The 13,771-nt window shown below is 23.8% G+C and overlaps 1 protein-coding gene across 1 annotated transcript in view; it reads left to right on the forward strand.

Annotated features, from left to right (window-relative positions):
- Positions 1-1,452, forward strand: part of LOC119683087 (zinc finger protein 395) — a 162,389-nt gene extending 160,937 nt beyond the window's left edge. The window contains exons 6-7 of the mRNA XM_038096692.1: positions 326-532; positions 587-1,452. Coding sequence (XP_037952620.1) covers positions 326-532; positions 587-1,430 — 1,051 coding nt within the window. The 3' untranslated portion in view covers positions 1,431-1,452. The remainder of the gene's footprint in view (positions 1-325; positions 533-586) is intronic.
- The last annotated feature ends 12,319 nt before the right edge of the window (positions 1,453-13,771 follow it).

Raw genomic sequence — 13,771 nt, forward strand, 5'->3', positions numbered from 1 at the left:
TTAATTTTGCATAATATTGAAAATATTTGTTATTGAAATATTTGTTGAGTTTTATGAAATGTTATTTAATACAATTTTTTTAGTAAATTCGTATAATTAATTACGTTAGCAACACAATAGAAAAATATTTTACCAAACAAATTCAATATTATATTATAATTGGTATAAATTTCAATTTTGTAAACAGGGGATTCATTAAATAAAAAAATTAAACATTTTCTTTTATATAAAAAAATATATGTATATTTATAAATGCTTTTTATGAAATTAGAAATTTCTTTATATACAGACTTAACATAAATAAAATAAATTTACATATTTTTAGCAAAAAACCACGAAGATCAGCTGACTATGACAGTGATCATGAAGAAGAATTTTATTACACTGAAATTGAGGATGAAGCTGACGATCTTGACGACGATAATGCTAAAACACTTAGTCCAACATCCCCACCCACACTAAGCCACCGTGACATGGCGCGCCCTCCACATGAAGACCCAGAATACCAAAGACAAATTGTTGGAAATTTCAAGTAAGTTTTATATTATAAATTCTTATTTAATCGAAATTAAAAAATTTTTTTTAGGCAAGGACGTGTCGGTAATATGTGCCAGCAACAGCAGCATCACAATAATATAAAATCGCAACATATTGGCACTAATCACAACCAAAACCAACAAAATCAAAATAGCTACAGTAATATATCTACATCACCATTGGATCATCACAATTACACATGGTCATCTATCCCATCAGCTAGCGTACAAGCAGCTGCAACATCAACTATATCACACAGCACTATACAACAATACAATCAACAGTCACAACCACAGCAACATAGTCCATTGATAAAACATTCGCGTTCGTCACCACGTCCGTCCCAATCGACAGCGCCATATCCAACACCAAATTACGTCCATCATCATCATCATCATAATTACAGTAGCAACAGTCCAAACAATAAAAGTAACTCCAACAGTAACAGTAATAACAATCTGATCATACAAAATAGCAATAGTAATGTGCTACATCAGCTATCACAGCAAAATATTACAGTGACAACACATCATAGTGTAAATCATAGCCATCAGCAGCAGCCACAGCAACAGCAACAACAATTGTCATCAATTACAATTACTCCCAATTATCAACACAATATTCGTAGCATTAATAGTCAACAACAGTCGCCAACAACAACTGCCAACAACATTATTGCTACCGCGAATCAAAGCAACACATCTCAATTAATCCACCAACAGCATACTATTGTACAACATGCTGTTACCACAGCAAGGCAAACACCAAACTCACCGAACCGACGCACTCGTGGTGAAAATAAAAAATGTCGCAAAGTCTATGGTATGGAACGTAAAGAACAGTGGTGCACTCAGTGCAGATGGAAAAAGGCATGCAGCCGCTTCGGCGACTGAAAAAGGCCAAAGTCGTCGGCGGAAACGGCGGCGATAACAACATCAGCTACAACGAATATGAATGCAACAGCGCATAGTAACTCAAACATAACAACTAAAGCTATAGCAAATTCAACCGCCACAGTAACTGCAAAAGCCAATAAACGAATTTGTAATAACAATAGAAATATTACCACTACGAAGTCAAAACAACATGCAACAGCAACAGTAACTTCTGCTACAACATCAGCAGCATCAGCAGCATCGACTATGTCGACTGTGTCGACACTTACAGCAGCAGCAGTAGCAACATCAGTAATTGTTACACCAGCAAATAATAAGAATGGTGCCGTGGCCAGTACTAGTGATAGCAACAACTGCAATATAGCACCACATAAGAATACACAAAAATCAGTAAATGCTACTGCCAAAGTAGTTGGGCAACCGCTGACGATAGCTATTCAATCGCCGCAACCACAAATATTCTTACAAAACGCTCGCATGCCACAACTTTCAACAACAACAACAGCAACTATACAACAAATAGCAAATAGCGACAATCCACAAGTTCTGGTTCTACAATGTTAGAATTAATGTTGCTGCAAGAGCTGCAATTTGTGAGCTACTATTTTCATTTGTAAATAACAAATGCAATAATAATATTAAATAATTCAAAAATTGAATTATGTATGTAGACATTTTTTGCTACTTTAATATGCAAAATATATATTTTTTTTGTAAAAACAAAATCATGTTGACCTGACAGTAAGAAGAAAACAGAAAACTGGATTTTTTGGTTTGTTCTGTACTACATTATCCATATAATTTACAGTCCTTTTTTAATATTTATTTTCAATTTCATTTATTGTTTTTAAAACAAAATAATATGATCTTTTATTTTAATAATTTTTTATTAAGTTTTGTCAAGTTTTATTTAATATAGTTAAAAAATATTTTATCTCTTGTTTGTGCAAATATAAGTAATTTTTATTTAATTTTAAGGCACTAGGCAATTTTACCATTTGTTTTAAGTTTATATATATATATATATATATTATATCATGCTATCTAAAAATATCCGAAATGGACCTATTACAAACGAATATGAATATACATATATATAACAGAAATTTATAATAATACCATTAAAATTGTATTAAGAAATAACATAAATAATATAAAAGTAAGTTTTACGGAAATAGTTAAGTATTAAAGAAGCCCAACTCGAGCATAAAACTAGGTGCACGTTGTGTACAAACACTAACAGAAACATAAATAATTGTACAAAATGTTTACAACAATATAATAAATAATCAAAACTAGTTTAAATAAAAACTAGCAAATAAATCCACATTTATTAATATAGAAATAAAAATAACCTATTTAAGTTTTAATGCAGAGTAAAATATGTATGTGTATAAACGGCAATTAAAACAAACAAATTATAAAATACAACCTACAAAAAATCAAATTAAAATTTTATTTTGTTATAAGCTAATACAATTGTTTTCATTATTCGCTTTTGTTTGGGACGAAATGCAATGTGAAGTGAAATTATATATATAATTTAGTAGTTTAAAGCAACTATTATGAATTTCCACGGTATAGAAAAATTAAAAAAAAAATTACAATATCTAAGCTTGTTTGCGACATAATTGTTAAACTAATGTACAAACAAATCCATAAGTTTTGAGCATCAAGTTAGAAGATACTAATTAAATAAAATATGTTATAAAGTATTATTTATAAGTTATAAAAACTATTATATATTATTTTTGTGTTTAAAATGCAAATCAAATCAAATGTTTGTGAACAAGTCTGAATTCAAAAATACTGAAATCTCAGACAATTAAGAAGCAAAAATAACTTCAATCTCCATGTTTTAAATCTCAGATAGATTGAAATTTTTTTAACCTAAAACAAAAAAAAAAAATATTTTAAATCTTAAATTGAGTTCTAAAAATAAATCTTAAATTTGAATTTAACTGATTTGTGCATATATACATATATCGCTTACACAGTATAACATTATTGATGTTGGCGAATTTATAAATATTTTAAAATAAAATTACTTTTAAAAATTAATTTATATACAAATTAAATGATTTTCTAAGCACTAATTTAATTTCACAAAATAATGAATAGTTAATAATAATGTATCTACATAATTGTTGAATACGGCAAATTTACGAATCTTTGCCGTTTGTACTTTGGGGCAAAATGTACAGTATGAATAAAAATATTAGACTCTCTACGAATTGGACAAAAATATGAGTTTTAAACCTTTGACATTATGAACTGTTTCATAAAATACTGAATACTGGATACTGAATGAGCCACAGAAATTGTGTTCATAAAAATAAAATATAACATATACATGTATCGTTTATAAACAAAAGCCTTATTCAGCTGAACAATTACAGATCTCAAATGATTTTATGTATATAAAAAAAAAATATTTATCAATTTTTTTTAAGTCCACTCTTTTTAATTATTATTTTATATTGATTGAAGTATATGTGAACAATTTAAAAATGTATAAAAATTAAAACATGTTTTTATAACACTGCAATACATTTTATAAAAAATAAAAATATATTTTAATTTTTATATATTTTTAAATAGTTCACATAAACCACAATCATAATAAAAATTTAAATAAAAATAAAGTTTTCAATTAATTTTGAGAACCTAAACCAAATTTCATGAAACTTAATTCTTCTAAAAGATGCTTTTGAATGGAACTGCTTTTTTGCTCTTAAGAGTACTCTAAACTATATATATAAAAAAAGATACAACTAATATCATTTATAGATATTTCTATATAAACCATTTATGTCTTTCAGAGAGTAATTCGAATTTGACGTTCATATTTTAACCAATCTATCTTTTTGAAATTAATTTTTTTCTAATAATAAAAATATGAATACTAAACCAAACATAAGCAAATGATTAATCTTCAAAAAAATTCTTTAATACCGTGATCTGAATGAAATTCATAATGGTGGCCATTTAATAGTTAAGAATTTGTTTAAAAGATATATTATATTTTATTATATTATATTAAATTACATTATATTATATATATTTACAATTTTTTGCCTGCACATTTTTGTGAAATTATTTTTAAGTGATATTTTTAAATGACTTACCAAGATTATATGTTAAAAACAATAAAAACATTTATGAATATAAAAGGAACACCGACAAACATTGGAACGTCTGAAACAAAAAAATTGATTAAGTGGTTATTAGTTTTTTTGTTTCAATATAAATTGGAAATACAAAAAGAAAAATAATTTATACAAAAATACAATTGAAAATGCCTGAACTTCCCTCTTATACTCAAAACAAAGAAATAAATATTTAGTTAATGAGTTGATAGAGAAACAAATATTTTATTATTATTTAAAATTTACACTTTTTTAATTCAAATATACAAACTGTTAATTTTAATGAAAACCCTAAAAAAATTGTTTTGTTTTTTGTTGAGTTATGTAAAATTTTACATTAGTTATATTTTCAATGTAACCTCTATTATATACATACTATACATATATCGTTAACAAAGTAGCTAAAATATACGTAAAAGATTTTGTTGTCTTTAATATCGCTTTTATTATTAATAATAGATTATATACAAGTGAAATTAAATTTTTCTCAAACATAGTAATTGTGATGCCTTTCTGCGATTTTGGGCGCACTTTGAATTTTTCTTTGCTTATATGTATCTCAAATATAATATTCTCATTAATTAATCGATATCTCTTACCAAATTTTTCTTAATATATATGGTGCATATTAAAGGTTCTTGATAGCTTAGATATTGTATTCACAACAATATACTTTCTATGGTACTTTTCTTCAGATATGAATGCTAAGCTTGTGTCCATTTGACCTTAAATCTATTATAATTTTCTGCTTAATTTATAAAAAAGACAAATATTAGTCTACAAAAAAAAAATATTGCATTTAAGCTTTACTTCAGAATGTGTGAATAATTATTTTTTATAATGTGTACATTAGGCTCGCACTAGGTCCATACAAATATACTCATTGAACCAAAAATCAACTAAAAAGTATATAATTGGAATATATAAAATTCTAATAATTAATTATTACATAAATGTAAAATAATATGTTTTCTATCATATTATTGTATTCTAATCTCAAATAATTTCTATAAACTCAATAGTTTTGTTTTTCGAGTTGTACGTATATTAATTTCGTTCATTGTCCGTTTTCGGTAACTGATTGTATCGTATATACATATATTTATTATACGTACAATTAATAATATTTTTTACTAATAATATTAAAAACTATAATCTTTTTTAGATTAAAATGATTAATAACATATATGCAGATACAGTAATTTACGATAAAAGATTCCCGCTTAAGAGCGTTCTTACTTTTAAAAGCGTCATAAATTTAGTCATAAATCAATAATTCACAAGAGAACTCTATGGTTATATGTGAGAATATATTGTTATTTCTATGACCGCACTAATTCCTAAATTACTGTAACATATTTCTAAAGAATAGCATATTAAATTTAAATCACAATCAGTACAAGATATACTATAATTTATTGTTACAAACACTACAAATTAATATGTTGATTGAATATATAATGGTTCATGATATATATATAAAAATATTCACTATGACGAATTTTAATCCATAAAAAAATTGTTAAAGCAATTTCAATGAATTAATCTTTGTAATTCAGACAGTTTGAATAAATTATACTAGAAATTTCAGTCACTTAATAAGCTTTTCCTTAAAAACTGGACAATGATATCAATGATAAAAAACTTGTGTTTTAAATGGACGTTATTACAACAAAATTCAAGGTCCTTAACGATATTATTGCATTATAACTTTACAGATTTAAAAATTTTAATCTTTACTCCTACATAAAGAGTAAATGTCCTAATGTCCTACAAGTATTACTTTTACTGCCTAACTGAAAATCATTCTCAGTAAAAGATTAAGATCATTATAACTCACTATCTGTAAAGTTATTTGAATTGAATTCTTTGACAATTAGTAAAAATATATATATTAATATATTAATTAAAAACATAGGATTGAAAACTATTGAAATTTAATACGTTAAATAAAATTCAAATTTATTTAGAACTACCTACTACATTAAATAAAATTCAATAACTGAATATTGTTTAATGCACTTAATCATCATTTCTCAACCACAGGTCCGCCGGTCCATGGCTTTTGCACTATCGATAAAAAATATTGGAAAAATATTGGTACCAGTTCGCAGTCGTTTTAGGTTGAAAAAGACTGTGTTACACAGTGTCCATCTAAGAACTACCTTTATTTTTATTTGAATTTTTCTATTTTCAATGCAACTGATTATAATTAACCTACCATGGTTTTAGTCCAGTGGCTGCCAAATACCAAAATGAAAACTGTTTTACTCACCCTAGCTTACAAATTCTTATAAAATTTTTAGCAAAATCCAAAAAGAAGAAGTGTGTTATTGGTCCAGAATTATTAATTCTCGTATAATAATAGTATGAATTTATAATATAATAACGCAAATTATATAATATAGCATAATTATATAATTCGATGCTCATTTCATGTTATTTATATTAATATTTTGGAAGTGGAACTTTTATCTAATGCGTAGTTCACTTAAATGTGGTGCCACTTTTACTATTTAAGAGTAATGATGGATTTAAAGATTTTAGAAATACATATAAGTTTATTCCAAACTAAGAAGAAAACCATTATCTTTTAGACATTAGAAAATTTTAAGCAAAGTGCAGTTTTCTGCTATTGAACTACAATTGATGAATATTTGAAAAGAACTAAAATATTATTGAAAAAGGCTGATTTAGTTCTCATTGAAAATATGTTGTTAAAGAAAATAAATTAGTTGTTGTGGAAAATTAACTGATAAATATAAATATCTTAAATAATATATCATATCAAAATCTCTCATATATTTATAAATCTAAAGTAAAATTTTTTGACAAAATTTAAACAATGTTCTTGAGAGTTATTATATTATGTCTGCGAAATTCTTAAATAAATAAAACTAATTAGATACATGCATATGTATTTAGCGGTCAGTTGTGTGTAATTTTTTTAGTTTATAAAGTTTTTCTTATAAAAAAAAATTAATCTAATAAATACCAAATAAATTCGCTTCAACAAATATGCTAAGTTTAAACAAAGTAAGAATATTAAAATTTTGAAATATTTTTACATATTTGGGCGTAATTAAATCATTCAAATAATTTATTTGAAATTAAAAAAATTATTACTCAAAAAAAACTATTAAATATTATATTAAAGTTGACTTTAAAAATCGGCAGAAAAAAGACTTAATTTAAATGTTTAGATGTATTATTAATTATTAAATTAAAATAATAAATTACACACCACACGCAAATAAAACGATATTAATCTTTATCAAATATATAACTATTATGAATGATAATCTAATGCTATTTATTTTAAGTGCTGAGCATTAACACTGCCAAAAATTACCCTGTATTTGAAAAACAACTAAGTTAAGACAAAACAGAAACACTACAAAAATATTTTAAATTAAAAAGAAAATCCTACTTAGTTAGTTTATATATAAAATCGGTTTATCGGACAAACAAACAAACTTCATTCAGATAAAACAAATAATATTCAGATTTAAATAAAATTAAATGCGTGAAATGGTCCTCCGTCATCCATTTTTTCACGCCTGCTAGTTTGTTTAAAAGAAAATGACACATATATGAGTTGAGAATGATATAAGCCCAAATATTCTGCTTTTATAAATAAAAGCAATGGATTAATTGGAATGGGTTACGTTAAAATAAAACTAAAAACTTCAAAATAATGTCCCGGAAATCTACATTTTAAATAACATATTCAATAGAATTAATTATCATCATAAAATTTAAGCAATTGAATCCAGTAAATCCATATGGAGCTACAAAATAATATATATTGTTTTGACAATTAGAAACCCGACAAGCAGGTTTCAATGCCAAATTACAAAAACAACAATATTCCAATTCGTTACAAAATTTCACAGACTAATAACTCTATTACGAAAAACTAAATATTATGAACTATAACGAAATCTGTTTAATGGTCTTTAACCCCAAATCTTAATAAATTTATCTATACCAAATCTTAAATCTAATACCAAATCTTAAATTCGTTATTTTAAAATATATATTTTTTTCGAATTTATTAATTTAAAATCTAATTGTTTTTTGTGTTATCCTTCCACAAATTTTTTCTGTCTAAATATCAACGACTTTTTTAATTAGTCTTTATGTCTTATTTATTAAAAATACCATCGTCTACAAAAACTTTTGTACTTTCACGTCAAGTTTTCCTCTGAACTGATGAAATTACGGTTACCATTTTTAAAATATTAGGAATATTTTTCTCAATTGAAGACTATTCAATTACTATTTTCTCTATCTTTTTCTTTCTTTCTTTTTTTTCTCTATTTGCTTTATCTCTCTCCTTCTCTTTCTATTTTTCTTTCTGTGCTTTTCCTCTCTATCTCCCTTTCTCTCTTTTCCTCTCTCTATTTCCCTCTCTCTCTCTCTTTATCTCTCTCCTCCTCTCTATATTTTTCTTTCTGTTCTTTCTCTCTTTCACTATCTCCCTCTCTCGCTTAATTTATTTTAAAAGGTTTCGTTTGTTTTTGTGTAATTGTAAAATTGGACTTGTTTTTTTTGTCAGCATAAATCGAAACAAGTTAAAAAATAAATAACAACAATATCTTTAGATCAAAAACTAACTTGTTAAAATATTCATCTGTTTAAAAATTTCGAATTGATAACAGATAATGTCGCATTTCAATTATAATTATAATAAATTTGTATTGTAGTAAAAATTAACTATTTAAAATATTAACGATAGTCGCCACCTAACTAAATCAATTGGAAGGAATTTTATTTTTTAAAGTCACTTTTTATTTATACCCCTTAAATTTTGGTCTACTAATTTTTACCAATATTAAGCAAATACATAGAATGGATCAACTCTTGCTTCTCTCTAAAACTTTCCATATCAATATTGTCTAATATTGGATAAGTCGCGTAATCAGTGTTTCAAATGATAAAGTTTTTTCGATGGTACAGGCAATCAAATTATATACAAACAATTAGTTAATGCTGAATACCTTTAAATATAAATCACTGGAAATATTCATATAATAAATTAGTTTTTAAATTCCTCTACATTCTGTTCGATTTTCGACTTTTTAAATACAGGGTTATAAGCAATAACATAACAAACCAAAAACAATCACATTAAATTAAATAACTATACTTTCTCTTGAAAATTAAATTTAAATTAAATAAATATAATAAAAATACTTAATTTAAAATAATGCAGTTAATAATATATCAAAGTAAAAACAATGTAAACTAAAATTAATAAGTTTTTAAAATCTGACTGACTTTTATTAAAAAATTTATACATTTTTTAAACGAATCGAATGTAAGCACTAAAATTAAAATCAAAAATATGAGTAATATTTTTAAAAAAGTATAAAAAATTTTTAAATATTTTCTAACGAAATCGCATTAAAATTTTTTTATTTCTTTTTTTATTTTTTCGATCGAACAATTGTTTAGGTAAAAAAAAATTGGCGAAACAAATAATTTTTTTTTTAAAAATTATTTATAAGTAATTGGCGTTTGACTTTCAATTTTGTGAAAGTAATTAATTCGTTTTAATTATACTTATTAATATATGTAAACATTAACTTATTAAAATTTATTAGATTTAGTGCTACAAAAACCTCAAGTATATATTCGATACATGTAACTTTAATTCGCTTATTTGCAATATATAAGCAAATAAGATAAGATATAACCACAAATTGTCTTCATTATAATACAAAATAATTATTTCAAAAATTTTAAACTCTTGTATTTTAATTTTAAAAAATATCTTTAAAAATATTAATATTAATGTTAATATAATATTAATTACATTGCAATCACAATTTCTTTTTTAAAATATTTATTTATAATTAAAAGGATTTCTATGAAACATTATCGTCGGTTTTTTTTCAAACAATTTATTTAAAAATTAATGAAAAATTAAAAATTCTATTTTGAAATAATAAACTGAACCTTTTAAAGAAATTACTACTTACATCTTGTTATTATAATAAAATATTTATTATAAAAAAATATCTGAATCATTGTGTCTTCTCGAAGTCTTGTAAGAAAAGAAATTATCACTATTTTATGTTATTTATTTCAAAAGATAAAAAAAATAAATTTAAAAAAATTTGAATTTACTTTTAATTTTAAATCTCAAAATTTATATATATTTAAACTAGTGAAACTGGTTGTAATTCGACATTAAATATTTGTTGTCTGTTATAAAATATTAAAAAAAAAAAATTAAAAAAAAATAAATGCAAATATAAAATAAAATTAATATAAGAAAAAACAAAAAAAAAATTAAATAATGATTAAGCATACAATAAATATATAATTAAACACACCGATACTAATAATAAATTTTAAAAATGAAATCATTTAAATAACTTTAGTAAGTGTCGTTCATATTAAATGTTAGTTGAAAGTAATTTATTTGCGTTAAAGCCCAAACATTTTAAAATAAATTTATGCTTAGATTAGAACTGTTATTGCAAATGTAACGATTTCAAACTTAATGTGAAAATAATGTTGATTAAAATGATAGATGAATGTATTAATGTACAAAATATGTTTTTGCCACATAATAATTTTATTATTTAAAAATACTAATTCAATTTTCAGATCATAGTAGACATTCAATAAATTAAATATATTTAATTATATTTCGATAATTGTATTGCAAAAATATTAGACACACACTTCAACTTTACACAACGACCGGAAAAGAGTATACTTTCTTTATGGTGGATTATTTTCTTTATAATAGTATAACATAAACGATCCTACTCTTATATATTATTTTTTAGTTTTTGTTTGTATAATATGTAACATTTTAACCCACTAAAACCACCTCTTAAGATTGACTGGAGGAGATTTTCACCGCTGCACAGATGGAAGAGGAGTAATACACGTAAGAGGGGTTATTTCTCTTCTTGCTTTTTATTCTGGTATTATAAGTTAGCTGATTTTTTCACTCATATTTTTTATTCTAATTCTGAAATGTTGGCATTTTAGCTGATGTTTTGTTTTGTAATTAACTATATTTAATATAGATTTCTTCTGAGTGTTAAATTATCATAATTTAAAAACTGTTAAATATAATTTAAGATTGGTATAATTTTGGTATAATTTATAACCAAAATAATTTCAACTTCAATTTTCAAAACTCAAACAATAATATTAACTAGATTTCACAGTAGAGAATATTTTGGAACCTAATACATATGCAGTTTATTACAATATTTTGAAATGAAAATTACAGTATCAAACTTATTATAAAAAGATTAAAGTATCTAAATAAGAACTTCGAACTGAACATTTTTTTATTCATTTTTTTTATTCCGGTTCAATTTCAAAAAAATTATTACATACAATTCCGATTGTCAAAATATGTGTCTTTTTTAGGTACAAAAAAAACCAAATTTTTATGTTTATAAATAGATATAGTTTTTAAATTCTTAAATTTCGTTCGATTTAAACGGTTCGATTCCTGGTGGAAATGCTGGTTTAAACCCGTACAAAAACTGCTATTTTTTTTTTGAAAGTCTAACAAATACAATAAATTTCATAGTAAGGCAATGAGTAACAGCAATGGTACCTAAGACCATCAGTTGAAGACTGCCTTTATATTTTCTTTTTCGTTTTATAAAATTTTATATATATAAAACAGATGTAATATATATATATTAAACAGATATTTTATAAATTAAATTTAACAAATAAATGGTTAACATCCTAATTTGCAAATAGCAAACCATTAAATTGAACCACTTCAAACATTTTCACGATTTACAGTCCTTATATAAACATTAATATTGTCCCAAAATTTCATATAATATATATATATATATATATATATATATTAATTCAATTCACCAACTGATATGCCTAAAAAAAATGTAAGCAAAAAATGATCGTTAATGTATCAAATGCAATACAATTACTAATTTTATAAATATTTTTATATAAGCACATTATTATATATAACAATATATTATTTTTATTAATGGCATATTATAATAGATAAAAATTGTCATATATTGTTTTATATTATGAAATGTATATATATATATATATATATATAATATATATATAACATATGTACATGTATATATCATAAAAAAAATGTCATTCTATATAACAATATGTTTATAATTTAATATTTTATTGAATGTCGCATATTTTCACAACTTAAATATATATAATTAATATATTCTAAGAAAGCTATTTCGTCATTATACATACGTATGTATGTGTGTACGCCTAAAATATTTGCTTAAAATATATTTTCAATTATGTATAAATTTGCATAAAAACACATTTTAAGTAATAACATAAAAACAATAATACTGTAAATCTTCAAAAAAATTAAAACTTCAAAACTCCGTGGTAGGTATGATTAACTTTATATATATATACCTATCCATTAATATCAAAGAGAGATAATTAATGTTCGTGACAAATAAAAAAACCAATACAACAACATCTGGACATCTGGAGAAGCTGCAGATCCATATTAAAAGTATTGTTAATGCTGTTCGGTCGATTAATAAAATTAATATCTGATCTCGCTTCTAAATACATATATGAACGGAAAAGAAATAAAATTTCAAAAAAAAAAAAAAATAAAATAAATAAATTTATATATGTAAAACTGACCATATACTAAAATAATATTTTAAAGATATTAAGTAAATAACAAGCAAAAGTATTTTATTATAAAGTTTTTTTAATTACCAGATACACGCATAAATGTATATGAGTCCACACACATCAACAACAACAACAACAATAAAAACAGAAACAACAACACTAATTTGCAGACATTTAGTCTGTTTAATTTAATTAAAAAATATTAAAATAAAGTTTTATATAACAAGGCAAAATATATTTTTAAAATTGTTAAGATACAAAAGAACAAGAAAACTGTGTACCTACAAAAATAAAAAAAATTATAAAAAAAAGTTATGAAAACTATATAGTATAAAAAACTTCTCAAAGGTAAATATTTTACACGAATATAAATTTATATTCATTTGTAAATTACAAATATTGTTATTAAAAAAAAAAAACAAGAAAACAAGTTGCAAGATGGAAAATCTAAGAGTAGTCAGATTTGCAAATTTACAGAATGCAAGCGCCCATCTCTATACGCAAACGCAAGCATGTATAAGCAACTTAACTTGCATA

Source organism: Teleopsis dalmanni, chromosome 2 (assembly GCF_002237135.1).
Source record: "Teleopsis dalmanni isolate 2A chromosome 2, ASM223713v2, whole genome shotgun sequence".
Classification (NCBI taxonomy): domain Eukaryota; kingdom Metazoa; phylum Arthropoda; class Insecta; order Diptera; family Diopsidae; genus Teleopsis; species Teleopsis dalmanni.